The 23,490-nt window shown below is 44.4% G+C and overlaps 4 protein-coding genes across 13 annotated transcripts in view; 3 read left to right on the forward strand and 1 right to left on the reverse strand.

Moving 5' to 3' along the window:
* MED19 (mediator complex subunit 19) overlaps positions 1 to 23,490 on the forward strand; it is a 751,866-nt gene that overhangs the window by 657,541 nt on the left and 70,835 nt on the right. The window lies entirely within an intron of this gene.
* Positions 1 to 23,490, forward strand: part of UBE2L6 (ubiquitin conjugating enzyme E2 L6) — a 622,645-nt gene that overhangs the window by 365,021 nt on the left and 234,134 nt on the right. The gene's annotated exons all lie outside the window — the stretch shown is intronic.
* Positions 1 to 23,490, reverse strand: part of CTNND1 (catenin delta 1) — a 71,149-nt gene that overhangs the window by 25,027 nt on the left and 22,632 nt on the right. For 5 of the 10 annotated variants that reach the window (XM_050758501.1, XM_050758500.1, XM_050758498.1 and 2 more), the window contains exons 2-4: positions 5,326 to 5,444; positions 2,706 to 2,887; positions 306 to 377 (exon numbers count right to left, since the gene is read on the reverse strand). In XM_050758501.1, the coding sequence (XP_050614458.1) occupies positions 306 to 377; positions 2,706 to 2,887; positions 5,326 to 5,444 (373 nt within the window). The other 5 variants (XM_050758503.1, XM_050758502.1, XM_050758504.1 and 2 more) reach the window with 3 other exon arrangements.
* The window catches only part of TIMM10 (translocase of inner mitochondrial membrane 10), a 301,193-nt gene that overhangs the window by 22,586 nt on the left and 255,117 nt on the right, over positions 1 to 23,490 (forward strand). The window lies entirely within an intron of this gene.

Below are 23,490 nucleotides of genomic sequence, written 5' to 3' on the forward strand. Positions count from 1 at the left end.
AGCGTTTTCTGCTGCAGAGTAGAAGCCTACTGTCTCTAGAAAAGAAACGCAGTACTTAGGGATCAAATGGGATGGCAGTGGGGAAAAGGAATAGTCATAAAGATCAATGGTCATTAAAATTCATTTCAAAACAAAACTACATATATACTTTGGACCTCCACTTCTTTGTTTTCGTAAATGAAAGAAACTAATTGATGAGTGTGTACAATGTGCCAGGTACTTTACAAGACACAAATATGCTCTTATAGGCTGGGGAAATAAGAAAATACGAATGAAGCAACCCACGTCTTGAGCCAAAGAATTACCTGGGGTCCGTTGAGTTTCAAATCTGAAAATTTCTGTCTCTCAAGGTCAGCATCGCCCACAAACCGGCCGTTCTGAAACACAGTCCACAAGAAGACAATTCATTTTGTGGCCTTCTTTTGCTCTACCAAACACAAATGATCTTTTTTTCAAACAGAAAGAGGGCTTTCAAGAAGATATGTGTGGCCTGGAGTCCTTGTGTCAGTACTCATAAAAGAACCATATCACTCTTTAGTCTTAGCACTTTCCTCAAAATTGAAAATCAGGCCTGGAACTCTGGCAGACAGGGTCTCTGGAACATAAGAACGTAAGCTCCATGAGGGCAGAGGGTTTTTGGGATTAGTTTAGTGATATATTCCCTAGTGCCTTGAGCAGTGCCTGCACATAACAGGTGCTCAAAAACTATACGCTGAATAAACAGTACAGACCTAGATAATTTCCCCTACATGCAACCTTTTTGGAAAGCCATAAAAATGTAAGGAAAGTTGGAAGGGCTAAGTTGGGGAGTTTCCAAAGAGCTTTATAGTCTCATGAATCTTCATGCAGTACTACCACTGGAAACTCCCATTCCCGGCAGCTTTTTAAAGAAAGAAGCAAGATGGCTATCATGTCCTAATGTAAAAAATAGAAATTTAATTAAAGAAAAAAGCAAGAGATACGAGTCTCCCTTTCCAAGTATAAAAACAAGCACCCCAACTCCTCTCAAGAAAAGAGAAGGCTCAACATCTTTACCAACAATTATTCGAGCCACAGAATACATTCCAAAATGTCATCCAGAAGTTGCTCTGTCTTAAGCAGCAGGAAATAATCTTTATACCACATAAAAATGTATTTGCCTGCTCCTCTTCCAGCAGAACAGTGAGATCCAACCACTTTGGGAGACTCTTCCTCCACCCCACTCCCATTACATAGAGTGTAATGCTGCAGGGAGAGGAAGTTAAACATTACTTTCAGGAAGAAGGAAGGGTGTGGTTTTACTGCTAAGCAGAAGTTAAAAATAAGAGAGAAACCACATACTGAATCCTGGAATTCCCCATGACCTCCAAACCTGAGCAGTCCTGCTTTCCTCTTTCAATATAATTTCATACCTAACTTTCTATTGTAGTTCCTGTAAAAATCCCAGGAACACTGCAAGCATGCTGCCTCCCTCAGATTCCTTGATCCTCCAGTTGGAATTCTGTTCTTTTTGCAAGGTTCCTCAGTATGAGGGACTTTCTCTATCTTAAAAAAAAAAAAAAAAATTACCCGGCCAGTGCAGTAGCTCACGCCTGTAATCCCAGCACTTTGGGAGGCCAAGGCAGGCGGATCACAAGGTCAAGAGATCGAGACCATCCTGGCCAACATGGTGAAACGCCATTTCTACTAAAAATACAAAAATTGGCTGGGTGTGGTGGCACGTGCCTGTAGTCCCAGCTACTCGGGAGGTTGAGGGAGGAGAAACACTTGAACCTGGGAGGCGGAGGATGCAGTGAGCCAAGATTGCACCACTGCACTCCAGCCTGGAGACAGAGCAAGACTCTGTCATAAATAAATAAATAAATTATTACTCAATGAAAAGGACTATAAGGGCATGAGCACTGTTCTGGTTCCCACCCAGAAATCTCTCGTAAGATGCAATCTATCAGGCAATGCCTACCACACACACACATGCACACACACACACACAGGAAGACAGACAAAACCTCAGACAGATTACATCACAGCAAAGTCAGACTAGAAAAACCAGAGGAAACATAAGATACTTCTTATTCCTAACACCAGCTCTCCCAAGTCACATCACAGAGTCAGCCAACCCAGAGACCACTGGCTCCTGTGGTTATTTGGGTTAAACAGCAGCATGATGCTCCCTCTCCAACTCTAACCAACAGAATTAACAATGACCCCTTCCTCCAACACATGATTTACACAGCCAACAAAAAGAGCACACAAGGACAATATAGAGCAGGAGTATACAATTTATGGATACTGCCACACCTGGGTACAGACTGTTCCCTCAGGGAGACTGAACTAGAGCTGAGCGCACAAGATGCCCAACCACTACGTGGGCATTTACTTTCCTGATTTTTTGATACCAAGGAAAAAAAAAATCAGAAAAGTAACTTGAGTACAGCTGCAAACTACACTATCTACCATTACTTGAATTGTAGCCCACCCCAAAAAACCTACTCCAGCAAAACAGAAGTCAGATGGATGCTTCTAGAGACAGTAACTCCACCCAACTCAGTCCAGCAGCAATATTCCTTGTCTCTTATCAGCATTTAACACCTCTGGAAAAAAATCCCTGGAAGAACGGGCACTGGATAGCCCATCACCAAAAGGAGAGTAGCTTCCCAAAAAGGATCATAGCCTCTCTGTGATCATGCCAAAGTCCTACCTGCAGGTCTGATGGAGAGAGGGGTTACCTGATGCCGGCGGGTGAGTGTGCCGTTGGCCATGAGTGGGTTGGCATCTTGTGGTGAGACCCGGACGCGTTCCAGCTGCGCCGAGACGTGGCGCCGTTCCTCCTCCAGCGCCCGGGTCAGCTTCTCAAACTGGGCCTCTTGTTCCTTCACAGAGGCCAAGATGCTGGCGGTCGACTCCACCTCTGAGTCGTCCATGAAGGTAAGGGGCGGAGCCGCCGCAGGGCAGGGTAAAAAGGAAGGTGAATCACAGAGGAAGGAGAAGGAGGGAGAGAGACCCCCTCACTTCACACTACCGGGAAAGGGTAAGAGAAAGGAGAGAAAAGGTCAGAGGTCAGAGAAGACAGATGAATTATTAATCCCAGAGCCAAAGATGCCCTCTCGTGGTTTTACTGCAGTGCAGAAAGCAAGCCACCACCAAGCCTGGGAGCCCATCACCAGTGTCTGTTCAAGCGGCATCCTTTGCCCACTATGCTCTCTTCAACATCCCACCGGAAATAACTACTGAAAGGAACGGTGCAATTAAATCTAAGTCTCTACACTGTTAGGAGAGGGAGAATGTAGTGAGGTGCTGTAGTTATGTGATTGGATTATTTTTCCCTGAAAAAAATCTGCTGGTATCAACTCAGTGAAATGTGTAACTCCATGGTACAGACAAGCATTCACTATTCTGCAGGGACAAGCCACTTTTAGAGATAATAGGGCAATACAGATCTTACTTAACCTCTCCCACATCTAACACTAAAACTGCTGAAGTGGCAGCAAATTAAAAAAAAAAATTTACTATGCTAAACTAAAACACCAATTAAGAAACGAAAGGGCCAGGCGCTGTGGCTCACGCCTGTAATCCCAGCACTTTGGGAAGCCGAGGCAGGCGGATCACGAGGTCAGAAGTTCGAGACCAGTCTGGCCAACATAGTGAAACCCGTCTCTACTGAAAAAATACCAAAAAAGGCCAGGCACGGTGGCTCATGCCTGTAATCCCAGCACTTTGGGAGGCCGAGGCGGGTGGATCACGAAGTCAGCAGATCGAGACCATCCTGTCTAACACAGTGAAACCCTGTCTCTACTAAAAATACAAAAAATTAGCCGGGCGTGGTGGCAGGAGCCTGTAGTCCCAGATACTTGGGAGGCTGAGACAGGAGAATGGCGTGAACCCGGGAGGTGGAACTTACAGTGAGCTGAGATCGCGCTACTACACTCCAGCCTGGGTGACAGAGCAAGACTCTGTCTCAAAAAAAAAAAAAAATTAGCCGGGTGTAGTGTATGCCTATCATCCCATCAACTCGGGAGACTGAGACAGGAGAATAGCGTGAATCCGGGAGGCAGAGGTTGCAGTGAGCCAAGATAGCGCCATTGCACTCCAGCCGGGAACACAGTGCAAGACTCCATCTCAGAAAAAAAAAAAAAAAGAAATCAAAGTAGGCTGGGCGCGGTGGCTCACACCTGTAATCCCAGCACTTTAAGAGGCCAAGGTGGGTGGATCACTTGAAGTCAGGTTCACTTGGTCAAGACCAGCCTGGCCAACATGGGGAAACCTTATCTCTACTAAAAATACAAAAATTAGCCAGGCATGGTGCTAGGTACCTGTAATCCCAGCTGAGGCATGAGAGTTGTGTGAACCCAGGAGACGGAGGTTGCAGTGAGTGGAGATGGCACCACTGCACTCCAAGCTGGGCAACAGAGCAAGACTCTGCCTCCCAAAATATAATAATACATTCATAAAAGGGCCTTTCTACTTTCCAAAACTATACTACTATAGTTTGTTAAATATAATATTGATGGCAAAACGTGTTCCTTGACTAATGGAGACAACAGAGTAATAGAACCACAAAAAACTCTGTGTAAAAAAGCACTGTCTTAAGGAAACTTCACCGCCTTGGGAAGTAGGAAGAGAAGTATTAGCCTCAACCTCTGAAAGTGCACCTCACAGTAGTTCATATTCTAACCTCCACAAGTCAATGGCTGAAGTTCCTACATCTCTGTAATCCTGCAGAAAGCTCTAACTCAAGCTTGTCCGACCCACAGCCTGCGGGACACACGCAGCCCAGGACAGCTTTGAATGCGGCCCAACACAAATTTGCAAACTTTCTTAAAACATTATGAGATTTTTTTTTTCTTAGCTCACTGGCTATTCTTAGTGTACATTATGTATGGCCCAAGACAATTCTTTCAGTGTAGCCCAGGGAAGCCAAAAGATTGGACACCCTTGTTCTAAATAGACTATATTTTTACCCCCTTATTTGTTCCAACTCAGGATAAATATCCAAGTATCTAAGGGTCTATGTGTGCTATCTATACAATAAAATATAGTTATATAGAAATGAAGAGTTCTCCATATCATTATATAAACAGGAGGTTTAACAGGCATTAGTGATACTCTGTTGGACTCAATGGGTTTTTTTCTGTCTTATAGCTATGAGAGACTTTATGCCAGTCCAAAATATACAATGTTGAAAGACAGGTTTTGAAATAAATATTCTCCCCAATTCCCACCCTCTCACCAACCCATAAAGAAAAAAGGTACTTAAAAAGATTTTTTTCTGCTATGACATGAGAGGAATAAAAATACATATTTCTTAAAAATATTTTTCATTCTTAATAAACATATTTCCATACACACCTGTTAAGAGAAGGTCGCAACTGATTGGTTTAACACAGAGAACAGCCCAGTCTAGATTCAAAAAATCATGGAAGAAGCATCCCAGCCACCACAGCAAGGAGGAAGCAGGAAGGGGAGAGCTGCAGAAATATTTGAAGGAAAAATGGGAATGAGAGGAAAATAAAATATACCCAATACATAGAAACAAGAAGAGCAAGGGGCAACATTAGGAATGAAAGGAAGTAATTTAAAATATGACTTGGAATTGCTTAATGTGACAGACAAGTGCCCTTTAGACCTTGCTGTGTTCAGATATCTAGGCCTTGGATGTTGTTTTCATTAAAACCTGGATTCTACTGTCGTGTGAGTTCCTCTACTTGTATTTCCATACATAACCAGAACAGGTTATAATATGCATAAAAATCCATTTACCCTGTTTTCAGCAACCAAATTGGGGAAAAAGAAAAAAACTGCTGTTGGAATGCCCTTCCCCCTCCCTTCCCACCCGTAAGGCAGAAACCTCAAAGCCCAGTCCCAGCATGCCCACAAAGACATTGAGAAACCAATGCAAAAGTTGTGTGGGGAAGACATGTGGGAACTAGCCTAGGCTGAGCCTTTTGCTTCAGTTCCCTTTCCCACGCTCCCCAGAGCCCCACCAAGCACAAATGCTTGGTCCTGTTTGCCTTAGAGTGTATGCAGAAGTCAGCAAGCAAGAGTACCCAAAGGAACTGATTAATAAGTGCCCAATAAACTCCTGAATCAATGCAGTCCCTAAGTTTAAAGAACGTGGTCGCCCTTCCCTAAATTCTTCCTACCCCAGCTTGGAGTTCCCATAATCACTTATCAACTCTTCTTCCTTTCAGTCTAAAACCCATTGCCACTTTCTCATATTCCCAACCTACATTCCAGTAGGCCACCCAAAGGTCTTTCTTGAATAAGCACCCTTATTTTAAAAAAAAAAAAAAAAACACACCGGGGCTCCCCTTTCATCTCCATTTCTTAAGTACTTGCCCTTATCCACTATGTACAATGACCTATGAACCTTCCACACCAAGAGGATTCTGAGCTCAAAAAGAGACTCTTCCAGTTACTGAATTTCAACAGGGTCTGAAGTGCAATTACCACTCCAGCAGCATCCACCCTATAATCTTCTTTGCTAATAAAAGCCCAAATTACTGCTACCATGGGGGATACAGTGACATTCCCTGCTGCAAAGAGAAAGTGTACAGATGGCCATAAATGGCCCTGCAACTTAAATTCAGTGAAGAAGGTTAGGAAGGGAGATAGGAAAAATGCTCAGGGTTCTAGGTCAGAAAGCAGTATCTGGAGAAACATTAGCTTCCACCATCTTCTTAAAGCTGACCACCCGGCTCTAATTTGGAAAAGAAGACAGCACAATTAAACAAAAAGATCAGATTCCTAGGTCTAAAAGCATGGGGAGATATTCTGCCTGAAAGAGGGCAGAAGCAGAGGCCATGAGATAGAACACAATTCAGAAGACTGGTCCCAGTTCTGGCTTTACTACTACCCAACAATGGCAGTAAACCCTGTCATGTTCTCACTTGTAAGATGCCAAATCCATTTACCCCGTTTCCAGGAACCAAATTGGGGAAAAAGAAAAACAAAATTGCTGCTTCCCAGGAGTTAGGAAATTAGCCCGGTCTAACTCAGAGTTGTGAGGATCAGGTGAGACAACATTATATACAAATGTCAGGTATTAAGTTGTTTCAAAAGTTGGTTTAACACTTCCAATTACTTCACAGTACATCTCAGCCTCAAACTATTTTGTGAACTAGTAGATGAAATCAACTGGATCAAAAACATAACTAGGTTCTAAGGGGTGAATGGGCTGGTTTCCCTACTCCTAATCTATTTACTAGGAGGTCCCACCTATACCAGTGTTTCTGGGACAAAGGGCACTGCTCTAGTGCTTGGAAGTCATCACATCATTACACATCTGTCATAATAAGTTCTTGATTCTGTATTTGAGGCCTTAACAATTTATTACCTTGGAGAAAGAGAATGTGAAACAAACTAATGATTACTGAATGTTTTACATTTACTATCTTGGCAATCCTTACAACAACCCTAAGGAAGTTTTACTGCAAATGAGACTTATGGGTGAAGAAACTACCCAAGGTCTCACAGTTAATAGCAAATTTTGAATTTAAACCCAGGTCTATGCCATTCCAAAGCCTGTTTCTCTTTCTATGCCATGGTGTCCAGTCCAAATAGAAGTGCAGTCAGTACCAGCTGGATGGTCCAGAGCCTCTCCTCTACAACCTTTGAGAGCTTTCTTCTTAACCATCACAGGAAAACAGGGAAAGAAAAGGGTTCTACTTTGTTTTTTTTAGGCTCAAGAGTTACCCATAATATCTACATGTAAGTGAGAAAACAAAAAAAAAATGGAAGGAAAAAGAATGTATGAGTGGGGAAAGAATGAAGCTGTTAGGCAGGCTACAGTAAATGGTCTCATAACTTGGAGACTTAAGGAAAAAAAGATTCTTCTCCATGCCATATGCATCAAGAAGATTACACTACTGCCGGGCGAGGTGGCTCAAGCCTGTAATCCCAGCACTTTGGGAGGCCGAGACGGGCGGATCACGAGGTCAGGAGATCGAGACCATCCTGGCTAACACAGTGAAACCCCGTCTCTACTAAAAATACAAAAACTTAGCCGGGTGAGGTGGCGGACGCCTGTAGTCCCAGCTACTCGGGAGGCTGAGGCAGGAGAATGGCGTGAACCCGGGAGGCGGAGCTTGCAGTGAGCTGAGATCCGGCCACTGCACTCCAGCCTGGGTGACAGAGCGAGACTCCGTCTCAAAAAAAAAAAAAAAAAAAAAAAAAAAAAAAGAAGATTACACTACAAACTTTCAGCTGACTTTGGCAGACAGTCAGGAGTCATAATTACAAGTCCAGCCCAATACCTTTCCAGGTTTGCCACTTACTTTTTTTTTTTTTTGAGACAGAGTCTCGCTTAGTGGCCCAGGCTGGAGTGCTGTGGCGCAATCTCAGCTCACTGCAACCTCCACCTCCCAGGTTCAGGCGATTCTGCTGCCTCAGCCTCCCTAGTAGCTGGGACTACAGGCGCGTGCCACTATGCCTGCTAATTTGTTGTATTTTTAGTGGAGACGGGGTTTCACCGTGTCAGCCAGGATGGTCTCGATCTCCTGACCTCTCGTGATCCACCTGCCTCAGTCTCCCATAGTGCTGGGATTACAGGCATGAGCCACCGCAGCCAGCTACCACTTACTTAGATTTAAATAGATTACATTTGCTCTCACAAAAAAAAAAGAATTCCTGAAGTCAGGGGGTTGAGGAGACATAAAGTGAAACTTGTTATTTCCCCTTAAGACTAGATTTTCTGGCCGGGCGCGGTGGCTCAAGCCTGTAATCCCAGCACTTTGGGAGGCCGAGATGGGCGGATCACGAGGTCCGGAGATCGAGACCATCCTGGCTAACATGGTGAAACCCCGTCTCTACTAAGAAATACAAAAAATAGCCGGGCGAGGTGGCAGCGCCTGTAGTCCCATCCTGGCTAACACGGTGAAACCCCGTCTCTACTAAAAAATACAAAAAATAGCCGGGCGAGGTGGCAGCGCCTGTAGTCCCAGCTACTCGGGAGGCTGAGGCCGGAGAATGGCGTGAACCCGGGAGGCGGAGCTTGCAGTGAGCTGAGATCCGGCCACTGCACTCCAGCCTGGGCTACAGAGCGAGACTCCGTCTCAAAAAAAAAAAAAAAAAAAAAAAGACTAGATTTTCTGAGAATACCTAGTTTTACTCTTAATAAGCCGTAAGTCCTACATTACCGGATCCCACTCACACTAGAAAGATATTCCTGCTATTATCCAGAGTCCATAGTCCATAGTAAAGATCCTTCATCCAAGCAATGATAATGATAAAAACTCAGTCTCTTCTGTAAGCACTCCAAACCAAAATAAGTTAAATTAAATCAAATACCCAGAAGGACCAAACAACTAGACAATGCTAACCAGATAGGAGGTTAAAAAAAAAAAAAATCACTTACCGGCTGGGCGCAGTGGCTCATGTCTGTAATCCCAGCACTTTGGGAGGCCGAGGTGAGCAGATCACAAGGTCAGGGGTTTGAGACCAGCGTGACCAACATGGTGAAACCCCACCTCTACTAAAAATACAAAAATTAGCCAGGCGTGGTGGTGCGCACCTGTAATCCCAGCTACATGGGAGGCTGAGGCAGGAGAATCACTTGAACCCAGGAGGCGGAAGTTGCAGTGAGCCGAGATCATGCCACTGCACATCAGCCTGGGTGACAGAGCAAGACTCAGTACCCCCACAAAAAATCACCTACCAACAGCACAGTCCCTGGAATGATTTCTTCTACTGTAAACTGGCTAAAGAAATACAAATTGGAATTATGATTCTTAAGGGGTTAAGCGTATAGGCTTTGTTATCTGCCTGGGTTTAAGTATAAGATCTATCACTTTTAGCTATATGACTTTGGGCAAAGTATCAACCACTCGAAACTGCAGCTTTCTTTTCTGTAAAATGGAGGAATAAAAATACATAGGGTGGTTGTGAAGATTAAATGAGGCATTTCATGTAAAGTGCTTAGAAAAATGTCTTGACACACAGAAAGCCAGTAATATTGTTACTACTACAGGAACTCGAGCTTGGGTGTGGTTGGTAGAGTTTTTGAAGTTCGTAAACCAGCCTCCCCAGGATCCCCTCTTCCATTTGCAGCAGACCTGAAAACTACAGGAATTATTCACTTTTAGAGGGAAAAACAAAATAAAACTCCAGATTAGGGGTCAAAAGACTGGGAGTCCAAGTCCTGGCTCCTCCAAAAACTAGCTAGGAGACCTTGGAAAAGTTATAACCCCTGTAAGCTTCCATTTTTATTACTCTTCATGGTTTAGTTTTAATGAACTAATATATATAAAACCATAGCCTGTGTGAACTCTAAAGTTCACCAATCTTTGGGTTTTTGCAAAAATAATTTTGTCTCCGGCAGCCAGTCTCAAAGGCAACTCTCCTCCTATCTTCCTATTTATTCATTATAAAATCAAAACCAATGTCACGGCCGGGCACCATGGCTCATACCTGCAATCACAGCACTTTAGGAGACCAAGATGGGAGGATCACTTGAGGTTGGGAGCTCAAACCCAGCCTGGTCAACATGGTGAAACCCCATCTCTACTTAAAATACAAAAAAATTAGCCGGGCATGTTGGCACACACCTGTAATCCCAGCTACTCAGGAGGCTGAGGCAGGAGAATTGCTTCAACTCAGGAGGCAGAGGTTTCAGTGCGCCGAGATTGCGCCACTGTACTCCAGCCTGGACGACAGAGTGAGACTCTGTCTCAAAAACAACAACAACAACAAAACGAATGTCACATATTTATGCTCTCCCTCTAAAAACAATGACAGGCAAAACTCCACTTCCATGTCATTCTAGGAAATTTTTTTTTTTTTTTTGAGACAGGGTCTCGCTCTTGTTGCCCTGACTAGAGTGCAGTGGTGTGATCACAGCTCACTACAGCATATACCTCGTGGGCTCAAGCAATCCCACCTTGGCCTCCCAAAGTGCAGGGATTACTGGCATGCGCCACTGTGCCCAGCCATTCTAGGGACTGCAAATGGCTTTTTTCAAAAGCACATTGGGCTGGGTGCAGTGGCTCACACCTGTAATCCCAGCACTTTGGGAGGCCAAGGTGGGCAGATCACTTGAGCCCAGGAGTTTAAAGACCGGCCTGGGCAACATGGCAAAACCCCGCCTCTACAAAAAAATTACAAAAATTAGCTGGGCGTGGTGGTGCACACTGTAGTCCCAGCTACTCAGGAGGCTGAGGTGGGAGTATTGCTTGAGTATAGGAGGTCCAGACCGCAGTGAGCCACAATCACTACATTGCCACCTGGGCGACCCGGTCTCAAAAATAAATAAGTAAATAAATAAATACCATACCGAGCCTCCTACTACAGAATACTAAATCAACAAAACATAGCACCTGTAACACTACAGAACTGTATTACATAACATTCAAGCCAGAAAGGGGCCCTCCAGATACCTAAAAGGCATTTATTTGCCTTAACTGGCACCTGACCCCAAATTTGAAGACATTACTCCGGTTCAACCACAAACAAAGAAAATTGCCATTTTGTTTCTAAATCAAAGAAATATATTTTGTCAAGATTTTCTATGGCTTCTTATCAGTGCTTGTACCAGAGTCCAAAGTCGAAGTACCCCACCCTACCTTCACTTGATGTTCCACTTTTTTTTTTTTTTTTTTTGCGATGGAGTCTTGCCCTGTCGCCCAGGTACAATGCCGTGATCTCGGCTCACTGCAACCTCCACCTCCCAGGTTCAAGTGATTCTCCTGCCTCAGCCTTCCAAGTAGCTGGGACTATAGGCATGTGCCACTGCGCCCGGCTAATTTTTGTATTTTTAGTAGAGACACAGTTTTACCACGTTGGCCAGGCTGGTCTTGAACTCCTGACCTCAAGTGATCTGCCAGCCTCAGCCACCCAAAGTGCTGGGATTACAGGTGTGAGCCACCATGCCCCGCCATGTTCCACCTTCATGCTCAGTCAGAACAGTTCTAGTATTTTTCACTTCACTGGGAAGACTCACCTTCTGTTAATTCCAAGTCCCTTAAGCTGATTTGCATTAAGATTAAAAGGACTGTGCTCACTTCACAATCTCAACTGAGCACTACTCAAGTCACAAAACCTGTATTATTCTGGATATGGCCTTCTCCTAGTGTTCACTGTTTCTATGCTTCCTCATGGATCTGCTTCCTGCTAGGCCCAACTTCTCCATTTAGAAGTGTTAAATCAAGTTTAGCCTAAAGCTGCCTCCTTACATATTTTAAGTTTGGCCTAAAGATTTCTCTGTACATAATGAACTATAACCTAAATGGTGGTAGAAATAGACTGTAACCTACTCTTGTGCCAATCACTGAGTTTTGGCCAATCAAAGGCGGGCCAACTGTTCAAACCATGAACAAATAAAGCAACTGCCAGCCGAGCCATAACCATTTCAGCCGTTTCCATACCTCGCTTCCATTTTCTGTTCATCACTTTCCTTTTTCTGTCCATAAATCTTCTACCACATGACTGCGCTGGAGTCTCTGAGCCTACTCTGGCTCAGAAGGCTCCCCAATGCGTGAATTGTTCTTTGCTCAATTAAACACTGTTAAATTTAATTTGGTTAAGGATTTTCTTTTAAAAGAGGGTAAAAGGCTGACAAAAGAAGTCTTATTTTCATGAGGAAAAACTAGGTGTCCACCAGGAATCTCTCTCATGAATTAAGGCAGGCTCTGGGCAAACCACCCTCCTCTTAGGAAAGAGGGATGCATTCTCTCTGATTGGAATGTCAGAGAAAAGAATTTTTTAAAAAACAAAGATATAAACTTTTTTTTAATACTCCTTGTTAAAAGGAATTTGAGCTGACAACCTCTATACATCACCAGGGTACCTTAAACTCCCTTTAGTCTTATAATCCTTACTCAAAGCTACCTGTCAACATTCAAAGTTTTTACTGTAACTTTAAAAAAAAATTCACCTCCACTATCATGACCTCCTAAATTCTGAGACCAAATAAAACATTCTTCTCTTTCTCTTTACCCCTCCCAAGTATTCTGAGAACCCCCCCTAAACCATAACATATTAAATGGCTTAGCGCTGGGCTGGCTTTAAAGCCAAGGAAGGGTGTGGCTCTCAGCTAGTGAGGGGGCCCAGGACTGAAAGGGTACAGAAAGAAACAAAACCTGCTTCTCTATGGAGCATGCATGACGCACACACAGGACTGGTCTAACAAGTCCTGATCTCTCAGGCCAGGCCGCCTCCTTCTCCTCCCCCATTATCCACATGCCTCTCCAAGGCCCTCCACTGGGACAGTTAACATTGAGTTTTCTCTTATCCTGAGAAGAGACTTGAGTTACTTACCTGGATCCCTGTGCAACCTTGCCAAAGGCACCTCACCTAGCCTTAAAAGGAGAAAGCAGGGCTTTAGGGAGAGGCCGATAAGGAAACAAAGATAAGAGGGAGTGGCAAAAAAACAGAGCGAAGTGTTAGACTAAAGGAAGGGGAGAAGCCAAATCCCTTTCTCCTTCCTACAAGAGGAGAAAGATCAGGTACACTCTGAAAAATAAGAAAAAACCTAATTGAAATGCAAAGGTATTGTTTAGGTCTCATGTCATAAAAGAGAAATCCTAAAATTAACCAAGACACCTTATACCCTTCCATACCCTAGGCTAGGGAAAAAATATATATATTTGTGGAAAAGCTTAACCTTAGAATTTACTAGGGGTCACCCAAGTGTTTGAGCTCACATTCCGTTTTTAAATAGCAGCTTCTCAGCCAGGCGCGGTGGCTCAGGCCTGTAATCCCAGCACTTTGGGAGGCCGAGGCGGGCGGATCACCAGGTCAGGAGTTTGAGACTAGCCTGGTCAACATGGCGAAACCCTGTCTCTACTGAAAATACAAAAATTAGCCTGGCGTGGTGGTGGGTGCCTGTAATCCTAGCTACCCGGGAGGCTGAGGCAGGAGAATCGCTTGAACCCAGGAAGTGGAGGTTGCAGTGAGCAGAGATTGTGCCATTGCACTCCAGCCTGGGCAACAAGAGCAAAACTCCGTCTCAAAAAAGAAAGAAAGAAACAAACAAACAAACAAAATAGCAGCTTCTCACCAAACTTCCTAACTTTCAATCTATGGCATTCCCCCACCTCTTTGCCCATCATTTGAAAGTAACTTGGAAAAGGTGGAAGCATGTAATTGAGCCATATTTACAGTCCCAATTTCTCAAAATCCTGAAAAGACCAATAAGGCACTCTTTTCATCAAGTTTGGAGTATGTCTTCTTTTTGAGACAAGCAACAGGGAGACAGAACATGTCAATCTATAAATGAATCAATCAGAAGTGTTAAGGTCCTTTCTCAGCTTTAGGACAGATAGCAGGAGGAAATGTTTCTCCTTATCTGAAAGAAGAAAATCCTACTTTGAAGGGGAAGAAAAGTTGTGTATTATTGCTCTTCCCCTTGAAGTTATCATATAATCCTTTCAACACCTGCTGAGGTAATGGCCTCTTTTTATAAATAAGCATACTACCTGTATATCACAAGTATTTAGTATCTTGCCCAAGTTCATCAACTAGTAGTAAGTAGTGGAAACTCCTATTTTATTCCAAGTCCATGTTCCTTCTTGATAAAGTGGAAAGAGTATGAATTTTCTATGCTTCCTGTGGTTAAAAGTCATTCTTAAGGCCAGGCGAGGTGGCTCAAGCCTGTAATCCCAGCACTTTGGGAGGCTGAGGCGGGCAGATGGCTTGAGCTCAGGAGTTCGAGACCAGCCTGGGCAAAATGGCAAGACACCATCTCTACAAAAAATACAAAAAAATTAGCCGGGTGTAGTGGCATGTGCCTGTAGTTCCAGTTACTCGGGAGGCTGAGGGGGGAGAATCACTTGAGCCTGGGGGTTCTAGGCTGCAGTCAGCCGAGATTGCGCCACTGTACTCCAGCCTGGGTGACAGAGTAAGACCCTGTCTCCAAAAAAAATTTTTTTTTAAATGACATTCTAGTTCCAATTGAGAAGTTAACCCAAAGTTAACATTTTTTTACGGAGAGGGGAAGGAGGCAAGAGAAGGTGGAATGGAACCAGCTAGACTTTTGGGTCTTACCTTAACTTCAAAGAACAAAACCTTACTCAATTTGGGAAGAGTAGCTTGCAGTCTACCTCAGATTTATCTCCCCTTTTATAAGGACCTAGTACTTGGGAGGAAAGGTGCTAAGAACAAAAGAGGCACTACTCTGTAAAAATCACCTACCTTACCACTGGCAAGCCTGCTCTAGAAAGCTGGCTACATGTCACATTCTCTGATCACCCCCTCAACCCTACCACAAGAAAAAAAATCCAATCACAAATATCCCTACTCTCATTTTTAATGTGACATCTCACTAAGCCAAGAGCAAAGATCAGAGCTGGGGTGGGAAACAGAAGGAACTAGAGGCAGTAAAGATTGTGCTAGCCAGCATAAGAACAGAGAAGAAGGATTGTTCTAGTGGTATGTTAGCAATCTGCCTCTAGGGCAGCTGTCCTCCTGGACAATCAAAGGCGGGTTTGTGTGTGTGCTCAGGAACCAGCCAGCTTGGCTCAAAGTTAAGGACTCAGCCACCCAATCCACAAAGTGAGAAAAGATGCCTGTTTCACAGCTGGAATGGAAGGCAGGGAAAACACAAAACAAGGGAGAAAAGAGGGAAGGAAGAGAGAGGGTATTGCAGGTGCTATTTCAGTCTAGACATAGGGAAGAAAAATCCTAGGAAACTACCAACCATTGTCTAGTCATGTTCAAACATTAGGGAATTGCTAGTAACTCTTAATACTAAGTAGGTAGGTTTCTCCTGATCTGTATGTAGTAGGGTGCCAATTGGAAGGATGAGACCTAAAATGTAAAGGACCTCAGCATTACCTGTTTCTTTCTGTCCCTTTTAAGCCCAACAAGGTACCTGCAATATACACAGCAAATGAACATTCCTTAACGTCTATTTCCTTCTAGAATTCCTTTCTTAATTAAATCTTAGAGATCCACAAAAAATAGCAGCACACACAAAACTCAGTAAGCTTCCCAGTGCTAAGAGATCGAGGCCATTTATATAACTCAAGTGCTAAAACGCAAAAGGCCACAGTCAGAATTCACACTCCCTAATCCCTCGGAGTAGCTAGATGCTCGGAGACCCATTAGACACACAAAGGCTGCTCTCTTCTCGGCAGAGCTCTGCAGCAGAGCTGCTCTCCAGGGACAAAGAGATTTCACAGGAGAACCACAAAGACATCGACCCTCTCTGTTCCCCCACTCCCAGCTTTCTCACTTCCTGTCACAGTAGCACCAGACCACAGTCTCCCAGAAACAAACAAATACAAAGTGCTGGATTCTGGGCTTCAGGCCAACCGCATTCCAGGGCATCCTGTCTACCAATCACGGGCCAGAGCCCCCACTTTGCCCTGCTCAGCCCCTTATCATGTTCAGGGAAAACAACCCTCCTCTCTGCCCCAAGCCAACACTACGTAGGACAAAGCTCAGGCCTTCAAGAATCAGCAGAAAGATACTGTGTGTGGATCTAAGAGTTTGGAGGGGGGAGGGAATTTTTAAGATTCCTACTTGGCAAGTTTCTTCACTTTGGAGGCACTGCATTAGGGATTTTAAAGCTACTGCTGCTGTTAATTCAGCTCAGTTACATGTGACACATCTCATTATGGCAATTTGATTACCAACCTGGATTCAGTGAATGGAATATTCCCATTTGGAGAACTACTTTAGGAACTTCACCTTCCCTATCATCCACCTCTGTTTTCAGCCTTTCAAACTTTTTCCCTACAAGCATAGAGTTGATTACTAAGACAGGCTCCACAGAGAACAAACAAAGGCAGCGGACTCCACCCTACAAAGAGGCAGTTTAATCAGGTGCTGGGAGCAAAGTTCCCCATTTCCCTAGAGAATGAGAGGACAACCACTAGGAATTGCACAGAAGCCAAATACTGGCAGCAAAGAGGTTAAGACAGCAACATCAGCTTTTCCTGCTCACAACCCCCTGAAGTGGGTCAGGGGCTGTAAATTTGGAGCCTAGTCAGAAAAGAAAGCCTCCTCTCCTAATAAGGGTCCTCCACTAACTCCAAGAATTAGATAAATGATAGACTTTTCTATTATCTTGTACAACCCATTGGAAATTAGCCCTAAGTCACAGAAGCAAAAACGAAGACAGAGGTTAAGCTCTATAAGCTAGAGATTCTTGGCCGGGCGCGGTGGCTCACGCCTGTAATCCCAGCACTTTGGGAGGCCGAGATGGGTGGATCACGAGGTCAGGAGATCGAGACCATCCTGGCTAACACAGTGAAACCTCGTCTCTACTAAAAATGCAAAAAATTAGCCGGGCGTGGCGGTGGGCGCCTGTAGTCCCAGCTACTCGGGAGGCTGAGGCAGAAGAATGGCGTGAACCCGGGAGGCAGAGCTTGCAGTGAGCCGAGATCGCGCCACTGCATTCCAGCCTGGGCGACAGAGAGAGACTCCGTCTCACAAAAAAAAAAAAAAAAAAAAAGCTAGAGATTCTTGAAATCCAAAGAAGCAACACCCTCTGCCCAAAGGGCTCAATTCCCTTTGCATAAAAATAGCACGATGCTCAGCAGAGTCCTCCAACCAGAGGGACATACCAGGAACTAACTAGTAGTATGCTATCACTTCTCATCTTTTCTTCTTCCTTTATTTTTCTTATATTTCTTTCATCTTCTTAGATCTGCTAGAATTAGTCTGGGCCGAACCCTCGTCTAAAGCAGCACATGATACAAAAGAACTAAGTCTAAAACAGACAACTTAGAAGGATTTAGTCCTTGGCCAGGCACGGTGGCTCAAGCCTGTCGTAATCCCAGCACTTTGGGAGGCTGAGGCAGGCAAACCACTGGAGGTCAGGAGTTCAAGACCAGGCTGGCCAACATAGTGAAACCCCATCTCTACTAAAAATTAAAAAATTAGCTGGGCATGGTGGTGCACACCTGTAATCCCAGCTACTTCAGGTGGCTAAGGCAGGGGAATCACTTGAGCCTAGGAGGCAGAGGTTGCAGTGAGCTGAGTTCATGCCACTACACTCCAGCCTGGGTGACCAAAAAAAAAAAAAGGATTTAGTCCTTATCTGGATCTGGTATGACCAGGTGGCAAGGGTAGGGCAGTAATATACACAATAGCCATTCTAGGGTGGGATAGAAAAGAATATTGAGCAACACTATGGAACTTCAGCAGCAGAGCCCAGCCATTACAAACTCTATCACTGAAGCATACACACAAAAAAGTTAACAATCTCTTACTTGGCATGGAATCAGACTAACTCCCTTTATCTCTCAAGAATACTGAACAATTAGTTATGACAGTTAATATTCTTACCCAATTCTTCCTCATGCATAGCCCAGGCCAAATAATCAGACTTAATTAAGTACCACAGTGTGAAGTAGATATACTAAAGCAGATAAAAATAGTAGCTTTTAGTAGAGGAGAGTTTTCTGAGATACCAAAAAAAAAGTTGTAAAAGACACACCCAGGCAGAGAACTGAACACACCCACATCAATGCTGCTAATCCAAAAGGATGCTTGGCAAGTTCTCTGCATCAAATTGAGCAGGTGAGACAGAAAAGGAGTGCTGACTCAGAAATATAGTAATCCTGGGGTGTGAGGGAGGGAAGAAGACAAGTATAGCCAACCAATTACAATTCAACTTAACTTCACCAGAGGTCCCAGTTCTAATTGTATTTAGGCTCTTTGCAGACATATTTAGAAACCCCAACTAAAGGAATAATGAATGGATGCGAAGAAAGCCTCTGGAGGGCCCAAGACGTAAGCTGAATACTCAGCGGGTAGGAAGGATGAATCTGTTTTGTTGTCTAACTTCCCACACCCCTCTCTCTCCAAAGCAGGCCCAACACTGAAAGAATTACAGGGAGGGGAGGCAGAAGAAAGAATGTGACTGGGAAAGGTTTAGCTACATTCCAACTAGCCAACATCCCACATAGCATTAAGAGTGCCTGAGAATTCAAACCCACTACATAAGAGTTGCTGAGACTCTGCTAACACGCATCCAATTCCTGTGCCACCAACCCCCACCCCCAAACACTCTGAAAAGAAGAGTAATTGAGATAGCTTGATGAAGGCACCAGCTGTTTCCACCACCACCCTCCCTCGCTCGCTCCCTCCCCTCCTGAGACCTCAGTTCAAACTCACATCAAACACTTAATACAATTGACTGGTCAGTAGGAAGGAGAAGCCTGGACTAAAATAGCAGTAGGAGTGCCAACTGGCCCCACTTAAAGGAATGCTTTCTTGGCTCAATTCAAAAATAAGAAACCTCTGTCATCCACTCCCCTCTGCCCAATTATGTTCTCCTTTCCACAACTTACCCCGCTCTGTGTCAAATGAGTTTCAGTTTCTTCCCTCCAACTCCTTGGTCTATTTTCAAATGTCAGAAAATACAAGGGAGGTGTATATAAGGTTGAATGTAAAAGTAACATCGGAGAGATTAGGCTTCCCAGACTAAATCCAAACCTAGTACGGGGCTCCCATATAAGAACAAGGAGACAGGGGTACACCCAGCACCCATCTATGTGTTTCGAGTGAGGAAAAGAGTAAACCTTAAGCGGCTATACACAAACATTAGTGGTAACACGATTACTAACATGACCAGCCCCTCCCCCACCCATATTCCAAGTTGGCCAGAGTTAACCAAGGAGGAAGGGAAGGAAGCCAGCACTTCCTTTTCAGACAGGAAGTAACATTGGCCCTTCCTGTCCAGTTTTAAACAAATTGTCCAGCTAAGTTTCAATGCTAACATCCTCTCCTGAATTTGTTCCACAATTTAAAACCACAGATACAGTCTAAAGGTTTCTCTTCCTCCCAACAGGCCAGTCCTCCATACCATGCTAAGTGTTAGCATAACCCCCAAATCAAGAGGTAACATCTTTAATTCCAAAACAACACAGGACACAGAGGTAAATCACTTCACTTCAAATTAACGACTTTCTCGTCATGTCTACTACAATAAACCATGTTCTATACTTTTTTCTTTTTTTTTTGAGACGGGGTCGCCCTATATTGCCTAAGCTGGTGTCAACTCCTGGACTCAAGTGATCCTCCCTCTTTAGCTTCCTAAGTAGCTGGGATGAAAGGCACAGGCCACCATGCCTGGCTCTACTTCTCACCCTAACTAAATAACCATCCACCTGAGAAATAACATATACATATAGCTTAATTCAAACATTCAGGTTTTGTGATCCTGAATCGTGAATGATCAGAATCACCTAGGGAGTTTTTTGAAAAAAATTAAATCCCCCCTCTACGTCAGTTTCTACAGGGAAGTCTGGGAATTCATGTTTTAAAAAAAAAAAAAAAAAAAAACCCTCATAGGCTGGGCGCGGTGTGGCTCACACCTGTAATCCCAGCACTTTGGGAGGCTGAGGCAGGCAGATCACCTGAGGTCAGGAGTTCGAGACCAGCCTGGCCAACATGGCAAAACCCCACCTCTACTAAAAATACAAAAATTAGACAGGTATGGTGGCACACGCCTGTAATTCCAGCTACTCAGGAGGCTGAGGCACGAGAATCACTTGAACCTGGGAGGCAGAGGTTGTAGTGAGCCAAGATCCTGCCACTGCACTCCAGCCTGAGCAACAGAGTAAGACTCCGTCTAAAAAATAAATAAATAAATATAAAAAAAAACCCTCATAGACTCTTAACGCCTGTTGTGAACCACTGTAGTGGCCTATCCCTAACAACTCACTGACCTTCTTGCTAAAAGGGCACTGGTTATAAAATACATTATTTGGGCCAGTTTTACTGCTCACCAGAGAGCTCAGATCATTATTCAGTCTAGATTAGAGGCTCTTTGAAAGCATGAATCTAAATATAAGGATGGCTGCAATGGCACAGTCCTAACTCCTGTACTGCAGACTCAGAACCTAGAAGGAAGAACTGTCTAACTTGCCAGCACCATCTTCTCTGGAATCCTGAGTTGCTACAATGTAGGATATCCCTCTGTACACTGCAGATTGGAGAACCCAATTAAGTTTAAAACATCTGGGCCGGGCGCGGTGGCTCAAGCCTGTAATCCCAGCACTTTGGGAGGCCGAGATGGGTGGATCACGAGGTCAGGAGATCGAGACCATCCTGGCTAACACGGTGAAACCCCATCTCTACTAAAAAATACAAAAAACTAGCCGGGCGAGGTGGCGGGCGCCTGTAGTCCCAGCTACTCAGGAGGCTGAGGCAGGAGAATGGCGTGAGCCCAGGAGGCGGAGCTTGCAGTGAGCCGAGATCCGGCCACTGCACTCCAGCCTGGGCGACAGAGCAAGACTCCATCTCAAAAAAAAAAAAAAAAAAAAAAAAAAAAAGTTTAAAACATCTTAGATGGCCTTCAGGGAACAGAGAGCTATGCCAAATTTTCAAAGGCTGGTTTCCACATTCTATCCCAAAAGAACTCCAAAGTCTTAAATCTACCATTAAAGATCCTAGATAATTCTAAACCACTTGACAAAAGAGAAAGAACCAGAAACTCTGGATTCAAGTGGTTACCTCTGACACTTATGCAAGCCACTTTAACTTCTGGTTTGAGTAAGAGCAAGCGAGTAACAAAAGGTCTTTAAAAGAACTAAAAAGTGAAACATTCCTACAGGTAAACATGTGTCACTGAAGACTCAGGAAACAAGAATGGCATTAAAAGACATACTCTCTCCCAGATCCCAAAGTCAAACAATAAAGGTACATTTAAAACAAAAAACAAAGCCAAAAAAAGTTTTGTTTTCTTTTGTTTTTTTTTTTTTGTTTTTTTTTTGAGACGGAGTCTCACTCTGTCGCTCAGGCTGGAATGCAATGGTGCAATCTCAATGCAACCCCGGCCTCCAGGGTTCAAACCATTTTCCTGCCTTGGCCTCCTGAGTAGATGGAACTACAAGTACGCACCACCACGCCTGGCTAATTTTTATATTGTTTTTAGTAGAGACGAGGTTTTGCTATGTTGGCCAGGCTGGTCTCTAACTCCTGACCTCAAGCAATCCGCCCACCTCAGCCTCCCAAAGTGCTGGGATTACAAATGTAAGCCACTGCACCTGGCCAAAAAAATTTTTTTAATTAAAAAAAAAAAAAAAAAAAAAAAGCCGGGCGCGGTGGCTCACGCCTGTAATCCCAGCACTTTGGGAGGCCGAGGCGGGCGGATCACAAGGTCAGGAGATCGAGACCATCCTGGCTAACACGGTGAAACCCCGTCTCTACTAAAAATACAAAAAAACTAGCCGGTCGTGGTGGCGGGCGCCTGTAGTCCCAGCTACTCAGGAGGCTGAGGCAGGAGAATGGCATGATCCCAGGAGGCGGAGCTTGCAGTGAGCCGAGATCACACCACTGCACTCCAGCCAGGGGGACAGAGCAAGACTCCATCTCAAAAAAAAAAAAAAAAAAAAAGACATAGCCAGGCGTGGTGGCACGTGCTTGTAATCCCAGCTACTCAGGAGGCTGAGACAGGAGAATCATTTGAACCCAAGAGGCAGAGGTTGCAGTGCCGTTGCACTCCAGCCTGGGCAACAAGAGCTTAACTCCATCTCAAAAAAAAAACAAACAAAACAAACAAACAAAAAAACATACTCTCAGGCTGGTCACAGTGACTCATGCCTGTAAGTAATTACTGCACTTTGGGAGGCGAAGTGAGGAGGATCACTTGAATCCAGGAGTTCAAAACCAGCCTGGGCAACATATAGAGACCATGTCTCTACAAAAAATACAAAAATGGCCGGGCGCGGTGGCTCACGCCTGTAATCCCAGCACTTTGGGAGGCCGAGGCGGGCGGATCACAAGGTCAGGAGATCGAGACCACGGTGAAACCCCGTCTCTACTAAAAATACAAAAAATTAGCCGGGTGCGGTGGCGGGCGCCTATAGTCCCAGCTACTCGGGAGGCTGAGGCAGGAGAATGGCCTGAACCCAGGAGACGGAGCTTGCAGTGAGCCGAGATCGTGCCACAGCACTCCAGCCTGGGGGACAGAGCGAGACTCTGTCTCAAAAAAAAAAAAAAAAAAAAAAAAAAAAAAAATACAAAAATTAGCCAGGTGTGATGGAGGCTGAGATGGGAGGATCATTTGAGCCTGGGAAGTTGAGGCTGTAGTAAGTCATGATCATGCCAGTGCACTCCAGCCTGGATGACAGAGCAAAGCTCTGTCTCAACTCTCAAGACAACCACAAACATCTGGCACCAGCTATATATGATGATGTAATACATATTAACCAGTTGTTTAAAACAATTTCAAAATTTTGGGTAATCTCTGATTGCCTGGATTATTTCCCATGCAAGATGATACAGTTACCTGACCAAAGGAGGAGATGGGAAGAAAAAAAGTTTATTGGTTGAGGTCATCCCTGATATTAAGTAACCAGATGACAACGAGGTAAGCATAATTAAAGGGAAGAACAGAGGGTAACCAGGTCAAGAGTCAGAGCTAAAAACTCCAAAGAGAGAGGAGAAGAGGGGTGAGTGAGAGACAGAGAGAGAGACAAAAGAGAAAGTAAGAGGGACAGGGAGAGGGAGAGAGACAGAGGAGACAGAGAGAGACAAAGAAAGAGAAGGAGACAGAGACTCTGAGGGGCAGACCAACTAAACCAGAATTCTTAAGAGGGAAAGTAACAGTGGGTGATTCAAAAC

Source organism: Macaca thibetana, chromosome 14 (assembly GCF_024542745.1).
Source record: "Macaca thibetana thibetana isolate TM-01 chromosome 14, ASM2454274v1, whole genome shotgun sequence".
Lineage (NCBI taxonomy): Eukaryota > Metazoa > Chordata > Mammalia > Primates > Cercopithecidae > Macaca > Macaca thibetana.